Raw genomic sequence first — 24,737 nt, 5'->3', positions numbered from 1 at the left:
CACACTGGTGAAAAACACTGTCACAGACTCCATGGCCAGGGCGTCCAAGGACTTTTTAACTTACTGGTATTTCCTGTAAACAAGGTTAAGTCCTTGCCTTTGAAATTTGGAAAATATTAACATTTAAAGTTTTAAAACTAGAGCTCATATTCAAAGGGTAGGAGATACATTAAATAATAATAATAGTTGTTTTGATAAAAGCAAACATCTGGTTATCTGGTACGAATATCACATCAGCTGTATCTACAGTGATGAGGAAATCATATTGATTATTTTTATTCTGAATAGGAGATGTATTTGGAACAGGAAACTGTTCAGGTTAAATTGTTAGTTAGGGGGCCAGCCCGGTGGTGTGGCAGTTAAGTTCGCACGTTCTACTTCGGTGGCCCAGGGTTCGCTGGTTCAGATCCCTGGTGTGGACCTACACACTGCTCATCAAGCCATGCTGTCGCAGGCGTCCACATGTAAAGTATGGGGAGAAAAAGGAGTACAGATGTTAGCTCAGGGCCAGTCTTCCTCAGCAAAAATAAGAGAGAGAGAGAGAGAGAGAGGAGGATTGGCAGCAGATGTTAGCTCAGGGCTAATCTTCCTCAAAAAAAAAATTGCTAGTTAGGCAGGTACTGCTATAGCTGCCAACTTTACTTATGCTAGTCTTCCGCACTTAACAGAGCATACCTTTTCAGAAATGTTATTCATCAGTAGTGATCTGCCACAAATCTGAGCAGACAGGCTACTCCTTGGGTTAAGTCACAGGATCAAGAATACTTAAATCGCTGACTTTTTAAAACGCTGTCAAAAGTAGTTCTAAAGGGAGAGGTAGTATGAGGTGTGAAATGGTATCAAGTAATAGAACAAGAAAACCCTCCTGACTGAAGTAAGAAGTATTGGTATGATTTAAAAATTAACCTGAGAAGATCAACAAGTACCTTTCAGGTTTATACTTAACGTGGGAAACGCATTGCACTGGACGCTGTCATTTAGAGCATCCTTTGTGTCCACCCTTGCTGGGGATCAGTGATGTGTGGGAAGGAGCCCCCATCTTAAATATCTTACCCTTCGATCTAACTCAACCAGCTTATTCAGATCCTTATTTTTCTTGGACACGTAATAAGGCATCAGCAACAGTTGCCTACTTATAAAAATATTTAACTCCTGCAGTGAAAGTCAAAGGCTATATAATAAACACAGGACAGATGACTGAACATTCTTCCTTATGGTCGTCAAGCCATTTGCATTTACGGATTGCTGAGCCACAGCGGTACTTAAGTTTGAAAAAACTAAAAACCCCACACTGCGTGCATACATACTTACAAACCGAAAATGTGACTTGAGCCTCGTGAGGTTTGCTCTGTTAAGCTCCATTCCCTCTCCTATAGCTTGAGGTAAACCAGATGTGACTTCCTCCCTCCGTGAGCTTAGCTGGCGCATTAAAGCATTTCCTTAGCTCCGTATTAAAAATCTCAGCCTTAAATATGTTCCTTTGGGACGCTTTCCAAAATACTTGCTTGGTAAATACATTCCAGGAATGCTATATGGTTTTCTCTTTTTTTTTTAATTGTCCACATAAAGAATATTTACCTCAAACTCCTGTCCATACCGCAAAGAATATCTTCACATCTATTTGAAGTAGATTTTATAAGTATTCGTCTTTCCACATAAACACTGTGTTCTACAGTCATTGTCTAAATGTCAACAAGCAGAAAGGCACAAATTATGACATTAAAGGTACATCTTTATTACCCGATATAATGTAAGTATTCATCCCAATATCCAGATTATATTGCTAACACCCTAAGTAAGTGGATATTTCTTTTAAAAGCATCCAGATGTTTTAAGGGCTAAGGCAAGCATCTGAAATATTTAGATGTCTTTAGGGCAGAGCCAGCAATGAATCGTCTTCTGGTATCTGCATGCTCATTACACAGAAGGCATGGAGAAACAATTCTAAATAGAACCAATTAACCGACCAAAACAGTTGATAAAAGAAGAACTTGGCTGATAACTCGTGTATGCTAATTGGCCTATGCTTTCTAGTTCATTTATAAGGGCAGTCTGAAAGCTATATTTTATATTACATGGTCATTCAAGAGAATGTGGACCGCTTTCCTTTCAGCACATCAAAGCTGAAGAAGGCCAAACTCTCAGAACCTCTGAGGAAAAACCTAGTTGTAAATGAGATTCATAGCATCAACAGGTACCTAAATATTCTCTGCTTAACACAGGATTCAGATTCTGGGAATAGTGCCGTCAAACCATAAGACTCTTGTGGATAAGAAGATGAAAATAGAACACAGCTGGGAGAATTCTGTTTAAGGGGGATGTGCTCTGCAAGCTGCCTGTTGTAAGAAATCCTGAACCACAGAGGGACCATGAGAACAGAATCAAATGCCAACTTTCATCTGTGTTCATTTTAGATTAAAGAAAATTTTGAATTTCTAAGTGTTTTTTTTGTAAACTATGCCACTATGAGACGACGAGAATTATTGTTTTTAAATGCCAGCGTTTAACCCTGGTTCTGGATGTTACCCTTTACAAGCAGAGCATGCTGTACCCTCTAGAATTTCATTCCAGGCCTCTCGCTGCTCCAAGCTAAAACAGGCAGGAAGATCTGATAACTGGCTTCTGCGGGACAAGAAGTTCCTGATTTTAACTGCCCTGGCCCCCAAGAGGCGAGTGCTTCAAACGCAGCTTCAGTATGAGAGGTATGCTAAGGGGGCAGATTGGGAGTTCATTTCCCGGAAATGTGAAACCCAGGATTAAAAATCTCTCAGCCACTCAAACGAAACCTCTGCACATTCATTAGCTAAGCCTCCTATGTCACAAACGCTGGGTTAGCCCTTGCCATCCGGGTGGTGACCGTCCTCTGTCCATCCCTCAGTGTTCATCAGTGAAGGACAAGGAATTTCCAAAGTGAAAGAGACTCCAAGAGCCCGGAGGTTGTTTTTCCCAGAAGCACGGAACTATGTTTAATTAGGGGAAGAAGTGCCACGGTGAGACCCTGCAGCACAGAAAATGGTGCCATCATTTTCCAAAAGGAGGGAAAGCAGGCAGATCAGAGGAGTCCACTTCCTTCCCTTGGGCAGGTGAAGGAGGCTGACAAGCTGACGACGTTAATTAACTGAGAGAACCAGCGGGAGTCAGCCCATTGATGACAGTAGATGCCTCTCTTACCACCTGCCAGGTTGTCCTGCGGCTCTCCTCCCTCTCAGACTAAAGCAGGGACCAGACGGGCTGGGAGGAGCCCCTGTGAGCCTGCGCACTTCTGTTCCTATTGGTCGAGTCGTGTTTGCTTCTAAACCCTTTTATGCCAGTTGTACCTAAAATTCTAATTACATAATTCAAATAAATACTATGTAAAGCAATGAATTATTAGTGTGGAAAGGGAGTTCTTATCTCCATATAACTAAGTAGAAAATTTTGGAAAAAATAATATTTAAGAGAGGGAGAAGAAAAGACTGAGGATCACTTTGCAAGCGCTCTTTAAATTTCCAGTCCACTTTAAAGAAACCCAAGCTGGGAACTGTAGATGATGCAGTATTGCTGAGGATTATGCCAGAAGGACCATGTGAAAAGCCAGACAGTAGACCTATACAAACCAAAAGTCTTGGTCTTCTCGAAAATGATTAGTAAATGAATACATGTGTTTACTGAAAAAAAATAAAAGGTTAAAATGCGCATGTATCACTTTTTATGATTCTCTGGCTTTTTAATTAATCTGTCAGGCACCAATCCCGACTGCATCCTCATTACTTCTACCGCTCTGCTCTTGGGATAAGACGGCTGGGTTTGCAGGACAAAATGCTAAATTGTAATGAAGGTACAACGTCTTATCACGCCCCAGCTCTTTATTTTCTTCCAAAAGGCATTAGACAAAAAGAGTAAAACCAGCTGATAGGTAAGTGAGAATTTTCCCTGAGTGTTGCCTTCACAAACTCGGAGGTGAAAGAGCTATCAAGACATCATGTGGTCCAGGGCCTGCTCTTTTCACCCCTTTTCACTGGTGAGGCAACTGATCCTCTGAGAGCTCAAGCGAGCCAGGAAGTGATAGAAAAGCAAGAATCCAGTCTGCACCAGCCAATACTGAAGAGGAAGCCCTTTTGACCACTACAGATGTTTCTAGAATTAGAAATCAGTTTAAGATGGTGAGGACACACGTCTTCGCCATAGATCCCTTTCTCCAGCTTTCTTTTCACAGGAAATTGACTAAAAAGGAATTGGGAGATATCAACAACAATTTCTGGGGACGTATATAATGTAATAAACAAAGCTACACTGTCTGGTTGTGTCTCCTTGCTAATTCCTTTCATCGCGGACATCTTAACACACTGGCTGCTCAAATATTGCATGAGATGGCTCAGAAGTGCTTGTCCTTTTCTGGCCTCTTTTAGCCTCTTTTGGTGGCAGCTGCTGGCTCGGAAAGGAAGCAGCTGGGGTGAGAAGTTAGGGGAGAGTGACACTGTCCAGGGAACTCGACAGGAGGGGAGCCCACTCGTAGTAAAAACAGAAAGCACCCCAGCAGGACAGGCTGCAGACAGGAAAGAAAGAATTACGCAGGTATTATGGCCAGAACAGCGAGTACAAAGGAGCAACTTCACAGCGGAGGAAGCTGGCTCACTGATTTCCCAAGCTCCTGTCTGGCCCCCGTGCAATTTCTATAATGTCTATAAAGCAGGGCCAACAGCAGCTGATTGTTGCCAGAGTCTGAGGAAAGGCTTGCAGGAGAGCTGTAATGAAACTGAAAAAGGAGAGGGTGCTTACAATTTGAGGAAGCGCGTGCTAAAATTGGCCCTTAGCCCTGTCACTGACTTCCTCTGTAACAAAGCCCAAAGCAAATTACTTTGCCTTAATGGGCCCAGCTGTAAAATGGGGGAAACGGTGCCGGGCAGCCTGGCGGGACCGTAAACACAGCGAAAGCTGTAATTAATGACAAAGCACTTGTTATAACCAAGGACAACCCAAATGCATGGAACCACGTGGGCCGGATGAGCACAGCGAAGGTTTTGAAAATCCATCTCCCTATGGACCTCCACAAGAAGTCAGCAATTTTTCATGGAAGATTTGGGTTAAAAAGAAATTGACTGCCTTCAGGGCAGCAGGCTTCAACAGAGAAACCCGGGCGGTATGACCAGCCCCAGCTGGGAGCTCCGAAACAGACCCAACTCACAGCTGTAAAGCAAATAGACATTTTAGCCACCAGATAAATACCCAAGGACCCAGATTTCAGTGACTCCCTGAAAACCTAGGCAGGCAAACAAAATCACCTTCCTTGGTCCTCGATTCTCTGCACCTGCAGTAGTCTGCAATCCTCCATCCAAATCAAACAAGATTTCTCCTTTATTAAACCCTCCTTTTCTTGGATATCTTCCACTAATTCCACTGACTCATCACTCGCTTCTGCTTCTTGGTAAAGGAAGCCAGGCATATTATTAAAAAATGTTCTTAGCGATACTTACGACTGCCCGAAAGAGTGATACACACACAAAAACAATTTAAAGTCTCTATTATGTCTGTGTCACTCACTTTTAGATGTATTATTTTATTTAAATCTTCACCACAACCTCACGAGACAGTGTTCACTATGCTCATTTTTTGGTTTGGGGTTTTTTTTTTAAGCAGGTAAGGAAGTATTGCCTGTATATGGCTTCAGAGCCTTGGGCTCCTTGCATCACGCTCTGCTGTCTGCTGATAAGACCTGAGCCAAGTGCAACTGAGTCCAACACCTATAACCATGCTTTTAAATAGGGAGATGGTAATTTACAGATTTGAGTCATTTTTGTGAAGTTATATACAGTGAAATTCACTCTTTTGGGTGTAAAGTTATAGATTTAGACACATGCACACGGACATGTAACTACCACCACAAACAAGAGACAGAAGAGTCCCACCAACCCCCCAAGTTCCTTCATGTCCAGAAAATATCCACCATCTTCACATTCCTGCCACTTAGGAATTCAAAAGATGCCCACCCTCCTCTGTGCATGTAAAGCCAGGAACAGCAACGCAGGAACTGCACACGGGACTGACGGGGCACAGGGCAGGAAGATGGCACTGAAAGGCTGCAAAGCTTTACAGTCCCCTCTGCTCTCCCCCAGCCCCAAGAGAGCAACAAAAACTACAGGACATCATCAGCGTTTCAGTTGGTGGCGAGGAGCCGGGGGCGGGTGGGGTGGGGGGCGGTGATGCTCCGTGGGAGGGCCTGGAGCTCGCAGAAGCAGCCACTGTGGCCTGTAGCTGTTCTGATCTCTTGGTCACAGCCTGGGCCTGTCCTCCCCAGAAACTTCAAGTACCATTCTATAATAAGGCTCCACTGTATTCATCCTTGACTCTGAATTTCCTACTTTTAGGCAAACATAGCTCTGTTTTCCTATAGCCAGCTTGGCAGGTGCTTGTTACGTTATGCAAATTGGCAGGTGCTTATAATTTTATGGAGGAAGAATAACCCTCCTACCCCTAGGAAAGTCATCCCCCAAGAGCCTGGAGGGACACATGGGCACAGTGAGGAGGGAAGGAAGGAAAGATGAAGAGAGGGAGGGAGGGAGGGAGGAAGGGAGTCGACCTCCCACACGCTGGAAACTGCTGAATCAGTCCTGACCTCCAGAGGTGTCCACTGTCCCAGCGGACCCCCTCACATACTGGCTTGGCTCCTGCCTGTCCTGTCACTGAGCTCCTGGGAGCCCACTTTGGAGAGCAAGCCCCACCTTCAAAGACTCACTCCAGGGCCCGCAGCTTCTTCCACTCAGGGCTCCTAGCCCCTTGCTTAGGCAGAGCTTCCCTCCGTACCAGAATATTCTTTCAAGGCCAACTGCAACAGGTGGCAAGCCTTCAACACCTCTGCCAAGAGCAACACCTCGGCAGACAAAGGAGTTGAGGTTATCTACAGCTCAGTTTAGAGCCTGATTTCACGAGGCCAGCGGGAGTCCAGAGAGTGACAACAGCCTGCTTGCTCATAAGGTTATTCAATTCAAATATAGGACCAATATTCCAAGGGGTCCAGAAGGCAGCGACTGTAAGCTCACGTTGTCAGCGAGTGCCTGCTCTGGAAAGACCAAGGTCCTGCAGGCAGGGCGGGAGGCAAAGGCCCCAGGAGAGGACACAGCTAACATCAAATGTGAGACATGTAGCGACAGGTTCCTCCAGCCTCACCACGCCTTTATTTCCTTTCAATATTCAGAACACCTGGGAACCTGGCCAGACAACAGCTCCAAAGCCTCCTGGCATGGCACTAAAATTGGGGGGAAAATCCCTAGGGCCCTTTCATCGAAAGGAAACGTGGTAGGGTTCCATGGGAAAGTGAGTGAGAGGAGAGGGGAGAGGGGAGAGAGGAACCAGGGAGGGGATCCTAGAGCAGGGAAAGGCAGAGGAAGGGAGTGGAGGAGGGGAGCGTAGAGGAGGGGAGGGGAGTTCTTTTCTGTTAATCTAAATCAGCCTTGGGGTCAAGTGTTAAATAAATCCCACATTTTAATTTTTTTTTTTTGAGGAAGATTAGCCCTGAGCTAACATCAGCCACCAATCCTCCTCTTTTTGTTGAGGAAGACTGGCCCCGAGCTAACATCCATGCCCATCTTCCTCTACTTTATATGTGGGACGCCTACCACAGCATGGTGTGCCAAGCAGTGCCATGTCCACACCAAGGATCCAAACTGGTGAACCCTGGACCACCGAAACAGAACATGTGCACTTAACCACTGTGCCACTGGGCCAGCCCCTAATTGTTAATATATATATCACAAGCCAAGTTTTAAGCTTTTTTTAAAATGAAAAGAGCAGATGACAAACGTCCATTATCATCTTGTTCTGGCAAAAACAATGCTAGATATATATTTAGAGATGATCACAATATATATATTGATTATATATATATCTGAACGTTTGATTTTAATAAATAATGATATATTGTAAGATAGATTCTAAATATATACTTAAATATCACATACGACATATATAATACATAGTATATACAGTAACTATATGTTATAAATGACATATATAGTGTAGGCTATATATAGCAATCATATATTAGACTATATACTCTAACTCTAGCCACTAAATTAGACCAAAAATAGAACTATGTATGCCGAAAGTTTTTCTTTTTGCTTCTTCTTTTTTTTTAAAGATTGGCACCTGAGCTAACGTCTGTTGCCAATCTTCTTCCTTTTTGTGTTCTTCTTCTTCTCCCCAAAGCCCCCCAGTACGTAGTTGTATATCCTAGTTGTGAGCGCCTCTGGTTGTGCTATGTGGGAGGTGGCCTCAGCATGGCCTGAGGAGCAGTGCCGTGTCCGCATCCAGGATCTGAAGTGGCGAAACCCTGGGCCGCCGAAGCGGAGCGCGGGAACTTAACCACTCAGCCATGGGGCCAGCTCCTCTTTTTGCCCTTCTATATTTTCAACTTCTTCTATAAAAATTCTACATTATTTTGTAATCATATTCAAGAGCTATTAAAACTTTGGAAAGTTGGTATGGCTCAAGGCAAAGCCCGCCCAATATTTACTGCCCCCACTTGGAATGTGGCCCCAGAGCACCCCTCAGAGTAGGGCCCTGCTGAGCCTCTGAGGATGGACAGACCTCTTTCTGTTCACTGCCAGCACAGTGAGGAGATGGGGTCAGGTAAGCCTTCCATTCTTCGAATGCCTGCAAAGGGGTCTTCCTCTCATCTTCAGAGTGGGGCCTGGAGGGGATGGCAGGAACGGTTGCACAGGTGGCTCCCCCTGAGTCATCCATCTGTCTCTCATCTTCTGCAGACAGGCTGCCCCTGGCCTCCCGGAGCTGCAGGCTCTGGATAAGCAGCCAACAAGCTTCCAAGTCAGCTTCCCACACTTTTCCAAGCAGCGGACACTTGCAGCTAAGAGGAAAGGGAAACAAAGGCATAAAAGTTAATTCATTGGCATTTCATCAGACGAAGTCAATAGCTTGCCTACTTGGCTGAAAGTTAGCTAGTCATCATACAGTTAACAACTTAATTTTACATTGTCGCAAATGATTTCAACCAGAAGTTTCAGAAAAGTCAAATTTGTATACAATCAAGTAACAGTGAAATAAGTATTGGTCTTTCTTAGCTACTTGGTCTGTAAGGACGTCCAAGAACCTGTGTATTTTCCCAGACTCAGTGGGCCAATACAACACAGCCCCCACTCATGTCTGTGCTCCAGCCCTGCTGGTTTTCTTTAAGTCCCAAGACCTACCCAACTCCCCCTGGCTAAGTCCTTTTCCAGGTGGTATTGCATCTGCCTAGACTGTCCTTTCCCCACCATTTCCCCTTACCAACACACACTCACTCACGTAATGTAAATAAATGAAGCAGTGCAGGGCTAAGATAAACCGTAACAACTGATATTCAGCCTCAGTGGCAGAAAGCAATCGACAGGCATGGACTGGCTAGTAGAAAGGACATATCCCTCTGCATGAAGTCCTTCATAAGCTCAAGCCAACTGAAGCTTCAATTCTGACTAAAGAAATGTAGACTCAACGTTGACAAAAATTTTGATTTTTCTTGGAAGCCAAAAATCTGGGATTTTAAATGAAAATATTTTTTTCATACATCCATTCAGCTTCAGGTTGGATATTTTCTACACATTTATCTTCCATTCAATAATCTTTCCTTCTACTGTTTCTAATCTGCTATTCAATTTATCTACTCTGTTCTAAGTTTTAGTTACTTTGTTTTTCAGTTCTATAACTTTTATTTGATTTTCTTTTCTATATTTCAGTTCTCTGCTGAAATTATCTATCACGTCCTCTGTTTCCTTGAACATAATAATCATTATTTTAAAGCCTGTGTTTATAAATGATGAATACAGCAGGGAAAAGAAAAAATGAGATAGAAGCAATATTAGAAGAGAGATTAGCTAAGAATTGTCAAACATTGACAGAGGACATCAAACTACACACCTAGGAAGCACTACAATCTCAAAGCAGGAAAAATGAAAGGAAAAAACACACCAAGGTTCATCATAGCAAAACGACTGGACACTAGGGACAGAACAAAACTTTTATAAGCAGTCAGAGAAAAAACAAATTCACTTCAAAGGATGAGGCATATGGGTGACAGAAACGGTGGCAACTAGAAGACAGCAAAACAGTGTCTTACAAATGCTGAAAGAAAATAACTGCCAATCTAGAAATTATACACTCATTTTCAATTTCCTTCAAAAATAAAAGAAAAACAAAAATATTTTCAGATAAACAAAAACTGAAATACTTCCTTGGCAGCATATCCGTAACGAGACAATGATCCCAGCTGGAAGCAAAGACAGGCATAAAGGAATGAAAAACAATGGAAAGAGCAAATATGTGGGTAAAACTAAGTGAATATGGATGCAAATAAAAAGCAATGATATCTTTTTCAGTCTAAAATATATGCAGAATTAAAATACGTGACAACCAGCACAAAGGGAAAGAGGGAGAAAAAAGAACTAAAACAGTCTCAGCTCTTCGTGTCGTCCAGAAAGTAGTAAAAGTGCTTATTTACATTAGACTTCAAAATGTTAAGGACTCAGGGGCTGGCCCCGTGGCTGAGTGGTTAAGTTCGTGCGCTCCGCTGCAGGCGGCCCAGTGTTTTGTCGGTTTGAATCCTGGGCGTGGACATGGCACTGCTCATCAAACCACGCTGAGGCAGCGTCCCACATGCCACAACTAGAAGGACCCACAACAAAGAATATACAACTATGTACAGGGGGTTTTGGGGAGAAAAAGGAAAAAAAAAATTTTAAATCTTTAAAAAGAATAAAAGAAAAATGTTAAGGATTCATATTGAATCCTTTATGGCAATCATAAAACAGAGAGGTTAAAAGAATGTATAACTGGAGGCTGTCCTGGTGGCGCAGTGGTCAAGTTCGCACGCTCTGCTTAGGCAACCCGGGGTTCACAGGTTTGGATCCCAGATGCGCACCTAGCACTACTCATCAAGCCACGTTGTGGCGGCATCCGCATAAAATAGAGGAAGACTAGCACAGATGTTAGCTCAGTGACAAAAAGAAAGAATGTATGACTGACATACAAATATGGGAGAAATTTAAAAAATTAAAAGTACTTAAGTATTGCTTTAATTAAAGCAATAAAGAGACACGAATGAACACAATAGAGACGGGAAAAATGGTAACACAAATATTTATACCCAAATATATTAGGAATTACACTAAATATCAATAGATAAATACTGTATTTAAAAGGCAAAGATTTTAGACCAGAATAAAAAATTGAAATCCAATTACATGTTGCTTAAAAGAAACAAATTAAATATAAGGATACAAACAGGTTGCAAGTAAAAGAATGGAATGACATGTCATGAAAGCATTATTAGAGATAAAGTGTAGTGGGGAAAGGACGATCTTTTCAACGTATTGTACTATGTTAATTAGATGTCACTATAGGAAAAAAGTCAAATCATGACTGCTGGCTCACACCATACAAAAACTAATTTCAGGTGGATTGTAGATCAAAATGTGAAAGACAAAACAATAAAACTTCTAGAATTAATACAGGATAATATCTTTATGACTTTGTAGTACGCGAAGATCTCTTAAACAGGATGTAAAAAGTGCTAACCACAAAGGAGACAAAGGATAACTTTGACTTCATTAATATTAAGAACTATATTCATCAATAAAACACCATTGAGAGAATGAAATGGTAAGCCACAGAGTGGGAGAAATGATCTGCAAAACATGTAACCAACAAAGGACTGATTCCAGAATATAAATATAAACAGGACTCCTACAAGTTAGTAAGAAAGAGACAGACAATCCAGTTTTGAAAAAGGGCAAAGACTTGAACAGACACTTTACAAAAGAGGACATCTAAATGGCCAATAAGTAACATGAAAAGATGATCAACACCACTAACCATGAGGAACATACATAGTAAACCACATGTGATGTACAACGCATCAACAAGATGGCTAGGATGTAAAAGCTTGATGAACCAAGTGTCAGAAAAGATATGGAGCTACTCGTCCTCTCATATACTGCTGGTGGGAGTGTACATGAATGCAAAATCTTGAAATCTCTATGACATTGTACTCATGTCGGAAATATGTTGATCATACGACGCAGCAACGCAACTCCTAGGTACAGGCATACCTCATTTTATTGTACTTCACTCTACTGTGCTTTGCAAATACTGTGGTTTTTACAAGACCCTCCAACAGCACAAAGATTACAACTCTCTGAAGGCTCAGATGATAGTTGGCATTTTTTAGCGATAAAGTATTTTTAAATTAAGGTTCATACATTGCTTTATTAGACATAATGCTATTGCACACTTAATAGACTACAGTATAGTGTAAACATACTTTTATATGCACTTTTATATATACATTGGCTTATATAAACCAAAAAATTCCTGTGACTTGTTTTATTGCAATATTCGCTTTATTGCAGTGGTCTGGAACCCAACCCGCAATATCTCCAAAGTATGCTCATTACATACTCAATGAAATGCATAGACAGTCAATTCTCATTATTCGCATTAGCTGTGTTCTATAAAGTCACCACGAGCGCTGAATTAGTGGATACTGAGCAATCACTCCCAAAGGAGACATAGGGTTATGCTCCCATGAGCCTCTTGTCATGTTTTCATCAACCAGACAACATATAATCTTGTTTTATGTGTGTTTCTGCTTAAACACACCTTATTTAATATATTTTGTTGATTCATGAACACTGAACTCATGGTCAACGGCACTATAACTCATGCCTGAACAAAGCTCATCTAACACCCGTATATTCTCCACAAGGCGCATCGCACCATCCTTGCACTTGGGAGCACTTGACAGCACTTCAGCACTAGACTGGGGGGGCATTTTAAACAGCAAAACCACCAAGAAAATACACAAAACTGCAAAAAACATGGCACTAAATAGACAGCAAAAAGTGCACCTATTTACAGGATGAGAACTGTGACGAGAAGACACAGCGATGCCTTGATCAACCTCAGCGGGGAACATGCACAGCGGGTGACTCAAATTTTGAGCCACTCTGCGCACATCCATGAATGATGGTGAAAGTTCTGCAGGTATTGATTTTGGGGTTACAAATAAATTCTAGCGAGCAAGCAAATTCACAAATACAGAATCCAGAAATAATGAAGATCAGCTGTAAATCTGATCATGCAACATTATTTGTGACAGCCAAAACCTGGGAGGGAAAACAAATGTCCAGAAACAGAACAGGCAACTTGTGGAATATTCATTCATTAGAACGTCACACCGCAAAGAAGATGAGAAATTAGTACAGTCCACAACAACATGGATGAATCTCATAGACATAAGTTCAGGCAAAGACAAAAAGACAAAGGAGGCACTGTGATTCCACTTATTTTTATATTTTAAAATATGCAAAACTAATCAGTGGTGTTAGAAATCTGGATAGTGGCTGCTTTTGGGAGAAGGAGGGTAATGACAGGGAGAGGCATAAGGAGGGCTGCTAGTGTACTAGGAGTGTGTTATTTCTCAAGGTGGTGGTGATGAGTATGTTCATTTTGTGAAAATTCATCAAGCGGTACATTCATGCTGTGTGCACTTTCTGGGTATGGTATATGCCGGTCTAAAATAATAAAAAGAGAGAAAGAGAGAAGACAGATTTCCAAGCCAAGTCCTGGAGCAGCAGTGTGGGAATGGGGTCTGGTAACACGAGAAGCACCAATCTTTACCAAGGAGCACTCAACTGGTATTTTCCAGCTTCCCAATTGTAGCCAGTCTGATAAGTGTAAAGTGGCATCTTGCTTTTTGCAGTTGTGTTTCTTCACTAGGATAGCTCCGTAGCCACTCCGATTTTCTTCTGTGAACTGTCTTTTTACATCCATTGCCTGTTTATTCCTTTCTTGGGTGCCCCATCCTCTTCCAAGAGCTTTTGTTGAAGGAAACACTTTATTGCCACTTCAATATCTTTAGTTTTTCTAGTCTACTCAATTTTCTATTTCTTCTTGTATCCTAACATTTTATATCTTTCACAGAAATCAATCCATTTTCTCCTGGGTTTCATATATATTGTAACTTTTGTTCATAATTTTAAAAATTATTTTTAAAATCTCTGCTGTCCATAGACATTTTTCCTTTTCATTCTGTTTTAATCATTGACCTCTTTTCTGATTTATCTTGTTCAGCCTTATCAGAGGTTTGCTGTCATCTTAACCTTGTCAAAGAACTGACTTTTGCTTTGTTTATCTCTGATATTGATTTCTGTTCTCTATTTCCTTGATTTCTGATCTTATCTTTATATTTCCTTTTTTATCGTTTCTTTGGATTTATTATCTTTGTACTAGCTTCTTCTGTTAAACTCTGAACTCACTTGTTTCCTTTCTTTTAGTTTCCTCTCTTACTATTTTAATTTTCTAATAAACGTATTTAAAGCTCTAAATTTTTGTCTGAGTAGTACTTAAACCATGTCCAACATATTTATTTATTATGTTTGTTTTCAAAATCTTAAATATTTAAAATATACAGAAAAATATGGAGAATAATTTAACAAACACTTGTATACCTACCATCGCACTTATCAATTTTTTAATATTTTCCTGTAATTGCATCAAATGTTTTTTGAGAATTTACAACATTATTGTCCCACTAATTTTATAGTGTTTTCATTGTCTTTCCTCATGGTTACCTCTTTAACTCAAGAGCTATTTAGTAGTATGTTTTTCAATTTCTACATGGAAGATAATTCTTCAGCTCCCTTTTTGTTAGGTTAATATCTAACTTTATTGCATAATGGTCAGCAACATACTTTATAAAATTAATTGAGGCTTCCTCTATCACCTAGTAGTTGATTGCTCTTTGTAAATGTTCTATATGTGTCCAAAAGGAATGAGTGTTCTGTGCATTGAGTCCAAAGTTAAAGCCTATTATGCTATTAAAATTCTTATATATTTGCTTTTTTTTGGTCTGTTTCATCTACCAGTTTCTGAGATGAGTGTTTTAAACTTCCGACTACAATCTTTTTTCTTTTTTTTTTTCCCTGAGGAAGATTCACCCTGAGCTAACATCTGATGCCAATCTTCCTCTTTTTGTGTGTGAGCCGCCACTACAGCATGGCCACTGACAGACGAGTGGTGTAGGTCCTTACCTGGGAACCAAACCTGGGCCACTGAAGCAGAGCACAACAAATTTAACCACCAGGCCACAGGGGCTCACCTCCCTAACTACAATTCTTTTTTTTTTCTGGGATGAAGATTAGCCCTGAGCTAACATCTGTTGCCAATCTTCCTCTTTTTTTTTTTTTTTTTGGCTTGAGGAAGATTAGCCCTAAGCTAACATCTGTGTCAATCTTCCTCCACTTTATATGTGGGGCACCTCCACAGCATGGCTGATGAGTGGAGTAAGTCTGCACCCAGGATCTGAACCAGCAAACCTGGGCCACCAAAGCAGAGTGTGCAGAACTTTAACCATTTGGCCATAGGGCCAGCCCCCTACAATTCTTGATTCTTCTATGTCCTTCCATAGTCTTTTTGGTTGTTTTATGTATTTCAGATTATGATGTTAGTTGCACGTGTTCCAATCATTACATTTTTGACTGCTTCTTTTCAGTATATAATGCTCTTCTGTGTTGATATGATATTTTAGCCTTAAAATCTATTTTGTCTGATATTATAATTGTCACTCCAACATTCTTTTCAATTTTTCCTGGCTTATATATTTGCCACCTTTTATTTTCAACTTTTTTACATAGTTTTTTCAAAAATGAATCTAATACAAAACATTTTGGTGAATTTTATAAAAATCTATTCTGGGATTTTATGTTTGGGATTGGCAGATTTAACCCAAGTATTCACAATTACTATAATTATTATGTGATTGTTGCTGTTTTTCTGATTTATTACAACAAAGAATTTCAATTTTTTGATTTTTGTGTCTCTATTTCATCTTTCCTAACTTTCTTTTTCTTTTTATTGAATTCAAATACAGTTGTGAGAAGGAATACAGAGAGATCCCATATACTCTTTCCTCAGTTTCCTCAATGGTAACACTTTGCAAAACTATAGTACAATATCACCACCATGGAATTGACATTGATACAACCCACTGATCTTATTCAGATTTCCTCTCATTTGTGTGTGTGTGTGTCCATAGTTCTATACATCTTTATCACTTGTGTAAGTTCATGCACCCACCAGCCCATTCAAGATACAGAACGATTCCACCACATGGGGATCCCGATGTCCCATTTTATAAACATACTCACCTATTTCACACCCTGCCCCCCATCCCTAGCCCCTGGGAATCACTAAGTCTGTTCTCCACTTCCAAAATTTTGTCATTTCAGAAGTGTTATATAAATGGAATCACAAACCATGCAGCTTTTGGAATTGGCTTTTTCCATCCAGCCTAGGTCCCTGGAGATTCGTGCACCCGTAGTTTATTATTCCTTTTAATTGCTGAGTAGTATTCCACGCGATGTTTGTACCACACTTTGTTTAACCATTCACCTGCTGAAGGACGTCTGTGATGTTCTGAGTTTGGGGATATTATGAGTACAGCTGCTATGAACATTTATGGACAGGATTTTGCATGAAATAAAATTTTCACTTCCCTGGAATGTCCAAGAGTACAATTGCTGGGTTGTATAGTAATTGCATATTTAGTTTTGTAAAAAACTGCTGAACTGTTTTCCAGAGTGGCCATACCATTTTACATCCTCACCTGGAATGTATGAGTGATCTAGTTTCTTTGCTTCCTCACTATTCGGTGCTATTACGTTTTTTTTAAGCTATTCTGATAGGTGTGCAGTCATAGCTCACTGTCATTTTAAGTTGCATTTCCGTCGTGTATAATGATGTTGAATATCTTTTCCAGTGTTTATTTGCCATCTGCATATCCTCTTCAGTGAGATGTCTGTTCATGTCTTTTGCTAAATTTCTAGTTGTATTGATTTTTCTTTAACATTTAGTTTTGAGAATTCTTCGTATATTCTAGACTACAGTCCTTTGTTAGATATGTGGTTTGCAAATTTTCTCCCAGTCTGTAGCTCGTCTTTTCAACCTCTTCACACAAGATTTTGCAGAGCAAAAGTTTTTTACTTTAATGAAGTCCAGTTTATCAATGGTTCCTTTCAATGAATCGTGCTTTTAGTGTCAAGTCTTAGAAATCTTTCCCTAACCTTGGACTTACTCCTACTTTTTTTCCAAAGGGATTTTTACTTTCATATTTTACAGCTAAGTCCATGGTCCATTTTAAGTTAATTTTTGTATAAAGTATGAGATTTAGGTCACAGTTCATTTTTTTTACCTATGCATACCCAATCAATCTCTCCAGCACCACCTGTAAAAACTCTACCCTTCCTCCATTGAATTGCTCTTCCATCTTTGTCAAAAATCACTTGACATATTTGTGAGGACGTAATTTTTAGGATTCCATCTTAATGTATTTACAATATTTTGGATTATATCTCTTTGAATAGCTTTCATAATAGTCGCCATGTGTATTACAATATACATATGTGAGATTAAAATCTACTGGGATTGACATTTTACTATTTTGAGAATATGTGTAAACCTTACTTCCATTTAGATCTCTCTACCTTCCCCATTTTTAAATATCATTGTCTTAAATATCAATGGTGTTATAATTTTTGTTTTAATAATCAAATATGTTTTATAAAACTCATAAGAAAAGTCTACTGTACTTCTGCTCTTTCCATTTTTCTGTCTTCTTTCCTGAAGCTCCAATTCTTTCTTTTATCATTTCCTTCCTGTTTCAAGAACTTCCCTTGGCTAATCTTTAATGTCCTATCAAGAAATACATAGTTTCCTTCATCTGAGAATTTCTTTATTTCCTCTTTGTTCTTGAAGGATAATTTTGCTGGATATAGAATTCCAGGTTGATTCTTTTCTTTCATCACCTGAAAAATGTGCCACTTCTTTCTGGCTTTCATGGTTTCAGATGAGAAGTCCACTGTTACTGAAATTGATATTCGCCTATAGGTAATGCATCATTCTTTCTGGGTGCTTTCAAGGTTTTTTCTTTGTCTTCTAAGTTTTCAGAAATTCTATTCTGATATGTTTTGGTCTGGATTTATTCTGTTGAGGATTTGCTAAACTTCTTGAATCTGTAGGTTTGTGTCTTTCACCAAAATCTGGAAGGCGTTGGCCATCATTTCATCAAATAATGTTCCAGTCCCACTCTGTTTTCTCCTCCTTGGTACAATAATCTAAGTGATGGATCTTTCATTATTGTCCCTCAGGTCTCTGAGCATCTGTTCATTTTTTTTCACTTTCTCTTGATCGGATGGGGTAAATTCTATTGAAGTGTTCTCAAGTTCATTACTTTTATCCTTTGGCACCTTCACTCTACGTTGAGTCTCTCCAGTGTGATTTTTATTTCTGCTTTAGTATTTTCAGTTGTATAATTTCCACCTGGTTCTTTTTTTTTTTGTAACTTGTATATCTTTGCTGAAATTTTCTTTTCCTCTTTTCATTTATTTCAATAGAATTTGCAATTGCTTAGTGAAGCATTTTTATGATGGCTGCTTTAAAATTCTTGTCACTTGATTCCAACATCTCCATGTTGATGCCACTTGATTGTTTTTTCTCATTCAAGCTGTGATTTCCTTGGTTTTTATTATGATGAATGATTCTCAATTGTATCCTGGATATTTGGGTAAATATGTTAGGAGATTCTGAGTCCTATTTAAGTGTTTTACTTTAGGAGGCAATAACCCTGTTTACATTTGTCACAGAGGTCCTGTTCTACTTTTATGGGCTAGGGTTCCCATGACATTTTAATTTTAGAAGCCTTTGCAGCGAGTTTGTTTGTTTGCGGGAAGAGGGTTGTTCCATTTTGTTTCATTTGGTTTTTGTCTGCTCTATTTATCTGTTCACACAAGGGCTTCCACTAGCCCCAGCTGGATTGCCTGAGGAGCAAAGAAGTTTCCCAAGGCCAGGCCACTGAGTGCCTCTGGGAGCGGAGGGGAGGCTCAGGCCAGCAGGGAGGGAGAACACTTCTCAGAGTGCCCTTTGCTGGTGGTGCCAGCGTCACCAGGTGTTGTTTGAAGGGCTCTCTTAGATCCAGGGGAAGAATGAGCCTCTCTCGGCTTCACCTTAGCACACCTTCCCCTCCCTCTCATTCTATCCCCATCCTGCCTCCAAGGTGATATATTTGTATATATTTTGAGACTATATTTTTGTTCTAGATTTTTACTAAAACATATTTTTGTTTTATCTGTAAGTCCTCTATTTCATCAACAGTAAAATTACTAAGGGTTTTCAAGCACTCTCTCACATATCTCTTACTGTCCTCCTGGATTTATCTTTGTTGAAATACTTCCTCTCAGATTGCTTCAGAGAAGATCACAGATGGTAAAACCTTTTAATGACTTATAGGTCTGAGAACATCTTCACTTCACACTCAAACGCAAAACAATGGTTTAGCTTAATATTCTGGTTTTGACACTTTGAAAATATTACTTCATGGCCTTCTTACATTCTGTGCTGCTATTGAAAAGCATGAGATCAGTCTAATTCTTTAATAGCTGATCCACTCTTAGAATTTTCTTTTTATCTTTGTTATATATAAATTTTAATTACAAACTATTGAGGCCCCTCCCCTTTTTATATCTTGTTTTGTACTCCATTAATCCCATCAGTCTAAAGTCTTACATCTTTTCCTTTTTCTGAGAAAGTTTCAGTCATTAGTCTCTCAAATATTTCCACCCTCTCTTCTGTTAATTATTTTCTTTCCTTCTGGGATTCTTTTCATATGAACATTGATCAAACAATTCTATTCTGTATATTACTTATCTTTTATCTTTCCCTTCTCCCTGTCTACTCCTGATGCCCTCAGAATTTTTTGACATGATATTCTGGCTTACTAATTGGTTCTCCAGCTGAATCTATTTGGCTATTCAATCTATTTACTGAGACTCCCCCCCCCCCCCCCCCCAATTTTTATATTCTGCATTATCTCAATTTCCATTTGGGTTTCTTTATGACTTCTTGTTTATTTCATATCTCCATATCCTCCCTTATCTTTGGGAAATATTTGATAAGCTTATTGAACATCTTGTTGTATCTAATTCAGTAATTACGCTTCATCAGATAACTGTCTTTCTGTTGGTTGTTGCTTTTTTATAGCAGCTGTCCTCCTAAGAAGCCTCATTTATTTTCCATACGAGTTCATATTTCCTCAGGCATATTGACTACTTTGGCTGATGATGGGTCCTTGGAGAAGGGATAATGACAAAGCCCAAACTTGTATCCATCATAATAGGCTTAGGTGGTGGGAGGGTGGGGTACCATCTCAGGGAATAGAGTCTCTGCTGGAATAATCTGTACTTATGTGCTTGCAGGAATACATAGACTCCCTCAATTATAATTATCTACCCCTCCGGGAACAGGGAGGCCTGGGGGATGCTCAAGATCCAAGCCATCTGTTCGATATCCTTCCATGGCAGTGCTTCTCTGATGTTGGTTTTCTAGTCCTTTCTCCCATGACTCACTGAGCAGCAAGTGCTTGCCTGTTTGTAGAAGCAACATGGTGGGCACTCACCTCCCAGGCAATGTGGGAGGAAGAAAAGGACATGCTTGAAAACTTCTCTTCCACTTTATCACCTGTTTCTTCCCCACATGGGGACCAAATCACCTTCAGTTGCCTGAGGGGTTCTTGGTTATTTTTTTATTATTAACTTGACAGATCCATCAGCAGCTCTCTGGCTTCTAACAGGTGTGCAGGGCTTGACTCAAGGGAAAGAGCCAGCAGCCCACTTCTCATAATTTTCCTGAGGGAAAAAAGTGTGCTGTTTCTGTAAACAATTTTCTACATTGTACTGATGCGAATACTATCACTTTGTGTCCACTTGCTGTTTGAAAAAATAGAGCATGTACAGTCTTTGAGTGAAAGCGGGGCTTGTCCTGAAATATCTCTTAGAATGCACATGTCAAAGTCTGGAAGCCAGTTTTAGAGACGTATGCTGAATGGTGAGTAAATCATGTAAGTACAAAATTGCAGTGCTTCATTATGGCCCACTTAATAATTTAATCAAGCTTCAGATTTTTGAAATATCCTCTTATTGAATCCATTTGTACTAAAGAGAGTAGTGGTTGATTTCAAGGTCTTGAGATGCTTTGCTATTCCTGCACAGGAGAGTAATTAGGTCATTAGTAATAATTCCTTAAATGAATGACTCCAAGCTACTTGAGCTATGTGAGATCTTTGGTGATGTTTCACAACCAGTAATGAGGCAATTGGAAGATATAATTTCAGTGTTTGGGGGAAAGTTCTTGAATAGAGAATTGAGATTCATCATTTTGTTACTCCTGCCAGTTGGAAGTAAAATGAGGTTGAAGAGATCATGTGATTATGGCTCCACTCCTCATGGAACGGAGGCATGTCTGTGTTATTCAGAGGGAATGATGATAAGAGAGAAAGTAGGCAGGAAGTTTGCAGGCAAGCTTCTATCCATTTTAGAAATGGAAATACTGATTTCTAGCACAGACATCTATCATTTCTGCTCTCATCACCAAGCTCTCTTTCCTGACTTATTAATATTTACACTTAAAGGCACTTAACGTTTTACCTCATTCTGTACAAACTTTGACAATAATCAGGTCTTTTTATTGTACCATGATGCAGTAAAATATCAAAGCAATATGTGAATGCCCACGGTACTAAGCTTTCAACTGCACACTGCTTAAACACTAATGTTTCTGAAAGCATTTCATTCCTTGTCCAACAACAATTTAATCTCCACTTCAAAAAAATTGTTCGTATTAGAAATCTTCAAATTTTATTCCTTTGTCTTTTAATTTTCAAGAAAGAAAAATTAACACAATTCTCCACTGAACAAAGACTTTTGGATTTTAACCTTTTCCCCAAGATGCTATCTGATAACATGACAAGAGGAAATGTACTACAGAAAACAGTGTGTGACCAGGAAACTGTAGTGGACACTGTTGTTTGCTGAGCCAACATCCCTTGCTCTTTTTGTCCTTCCTAACAGAATTCAGGTAGTATTCAGGTAACCAACCCTCCCTCCTTAGGACATATTGGATGGTAACCGTTTCCTAGCTTCTCAGGTAGACTGTGATTAGATGAAAGCAATTGACCTATAACATTCCGCTGGACAAACCTTTACAGTCCAGGGGTTGGCAACTCCAAATAGCTCAACTAAACTCAATCAGACCAGGTCTGGTGGCCCACGCTGGGGCTGTGGTGGGTGGGGAGTGGTTTTTACTTTCTCATCCAACAGCAATGAGAAAAGACGCTACTGCATCTATCTTGCGACCCTAATGGAGCCAAACCTGAGGCATTATGAATGGAAATGGCTGAAAAGAGAAATGGAAAGTAGCCAGCTTTTTGATGACAAGTCTGAGTTGCTGAATCAACCAACGCTGGTGCCTGTCTCTTTCCTGTTTAAGCCAGTTAGAGCTGGGATTCCTGTTATTTGTGGCTGAACACAGAGCTGATTCAATGAAATCAGATGACTTCAATGGGAGTTTAGCCTCTACTACAAAGTTTGGTGTCCTCTGGAAAATATTTATCACAATTTGAGTTTCTACGTTTGTAATATAATATCTCTTATGTCCATCTCAGAGGATGAATTGTAAAAAGGAAGATACAAAATGATGTATACAATATGTGAAAGAGCAGTAGTAGTGGAAAAAGTACACAACTTCTAAAATCTTAAATAGTAGGAGGCACTGATAAAATGAAAATCAGTCTTAAATATGTATGTATGGTGGCCAAGATGTGACCATTATTGTCTATATTAGTTTACAATTCTCCTATTATTATGTAAGACGTATAGATTGGGTGAGACCAATGATTAATTCCACCCAAGATTCAACTTGCCAGCAAGAATAAAAGACATTTCGCAGAAGGGTAATGCAGTTACTCATCATTATCAGCATCATCTTCTTCCTCATCATCCCCATCACTACAACCACCATCACCATCGTCACTATGGTTAACAGTTATTAGTCAGGAGCTATTCAAAGAGTTGTTAATCCTGAAAACAACTCTATGATGTAGATACTACTGCTACATTGTAGCAGTTTTAAAATATAATTCAAATTCTTTACTATTCCTATAATCGAGAGGTGCAATCTAGGTTCTCTCCTCTTGAATCTGGGCTGGTCTTAGTGACTTTCTTGTAACCAATAGATCACAGAGGGAGTAATACCACGTAACTTCCAAGGCCAGATCATAAAAGGCCATGGAGCTTCCACTGGGTGATTTGGGACAGCTGCTCTCAGTGAGGCCAGGTGCCATGCAAGAAGTCTGTCCTGAGATCACCATGCTGGAGACATGACGTCCAGCCACGTGGTCAACGGCATTAGCTGTGATCTCAGCTCACAGCCCCCATCAGCTGCCAGCCGTGTGAGTGAGCCATCTTGCCCGTCCAGCCCAGCTGAGCCGACATGACTGCAACCTCTACCTCGTGACTTCAACTCCAAGCGAGGACGGCCTTGTCAAGCCCTTCCCAAGTCAAGACCCACAAAACTGTGAGCAAAGGAAAATGACTGTGTTGGCACAGACCTCTGTTTGACAGGTGAGAAAATTAAGGTAGCCTCAGAAATCAAAGATATATTCTGATCATAAACCTGCTCAGCTTCCCTTTCCTATTGTGGATAAGCCAATCAGCCATGGATTTTAGAGGTCCTTTCCAACTGTGCAGCCTATTTAAAACTCTAAGTAACAAGTCACTTTTCTTTTCCCCTGCATCGCTCAGTGGTAAACACCAGGTGAAGAAGGAAAGAGAATGCCACCAGGAATAATTAGATAGATAATTATCTGGAACAACCATTGAACACTCTGTTTTAGGACACAGAATCAAAGTCATAAGGGATCCCCATCAAACCAGCTCCTCCTCTTAATTTCTCTGTTTATATTCATGGTCTCTTTATTCCTGCCTCCTCCTGGCTTGTTCAGTGTTCTCATCCCATTAGAATTCAATCCCTTGAGAAGGGAAACCCTGTCTGTTGTGTGGACTGCTCTATTCCCACCGCCAACACATGGTAAGAGAGCGAATTGAACGAAGGCCAGAAATCAGGGTCACTTTTAACCCTTTCTTTCCCTCAACCCCCATATCCAACTATAGATTGTAAATGGAGAATATGGTTCAGGCCTATCTTTTTCCTTTTTGATTGCCACTCCAAATTAAGCATTTCATTTCTTTACCTGTGGAAAACAGCAATTAGTGATGGGCCTCTCTGCCTTCAAACATGTCACTCTTCAAGTGTAGCCCATATATTATTGTTCCAAAGATGTTAGTGGCTCCCATTCCTTGTCAAATGGAAAGCGAAGTCCTTCAAGGCCTCTCCCAAGATGACCCAGCCCTGTTCTGGACTCGTCCCCATTGCTCTCCTGGGTGTTCCTAGATGCCAGCAAAGTGGGCCCCTCACTCTTCGCAGGACAAAGGTACCAGTTCCTAATTACAGTTGACTACTTCTCATGCCCGTTCTTCTCTAAAATGCCCACCCATTAAAAATCAACCAGTTCATCAAGGCCCATCTCAAATGTCACTTTAATAAAGAACTCTCCCTGATGCCCGCCCCATACATAATGTCTCCTTTCTCTGAACCCACAGGGCATATTGTAGTACTCTTAAGATGGTTATTACATTTGCCTTGATGTCCGGTTTTGCGTACATATACCTTCTTCTACTCTATCTACTTAATGAGATTTGAGAATATGGCACATTCATTTTTTTAAAATCCTATGAAGCATATAGCCTTGCAAGGTATCAATCATGATAGGAACTCAGTATTCGATTAACTGAATGAACTCAGGGAAGTCACATTTAAAGGACTCC

General features: G+C 40.2%; 1 protein-coding gene across 6 annotated transcripts in view; it reads right to left on the bottom strand.

Annotated features, from left to right (window-relative positions):
- DISC1 (DISC1 scaffold protein) overlaps positions 1-24,737 on the bottom strand; it is a 341,872-nt gene that overhangs the window by 25,823 nt on the left and 291,312 nt on the right. For 5 of the 6 annotated variants that reach the window (XR_006887032.1, XR_006887035.1, XR_006887036.1 and 2 more), the window contains one exon: positions 8,563-8,839. Coding sequence is in view for 3 of the 6 variants with exons in the window: in XM_046650469.1 (XP_046506425.1) it covers positions 8,563-8,839 (277 nt within the window). In the remaining 3 variants the exon portion in view is untranslated. Of the gene's footprint in view, positions 1-8,562; positions 8,840-24,737 lie in introns of those variants that run through there. The other variant, XM_046650484.1, reaches the window with a different exon arrangement.

Source organism: Equus quagga, chromosome 2 (assembly GCF_021613505.1).
Source record: "Equus quagga isolate Etosha38 chromosome 2, UCLA_HA_Equagga_1.0, whole genome shotgun sequence".
NCBI classification, from domain to species: domain Eukaryota; kingdom Metazoa; phylum Chordata; class Mammalia; order Perissodactyla; family Equidae; genus Equus; species Equus quagga.
Note: the sequence above shows the minus strand (reverse complement) of the source record. Positions and strands in the feature narration are given on the sequence as shown.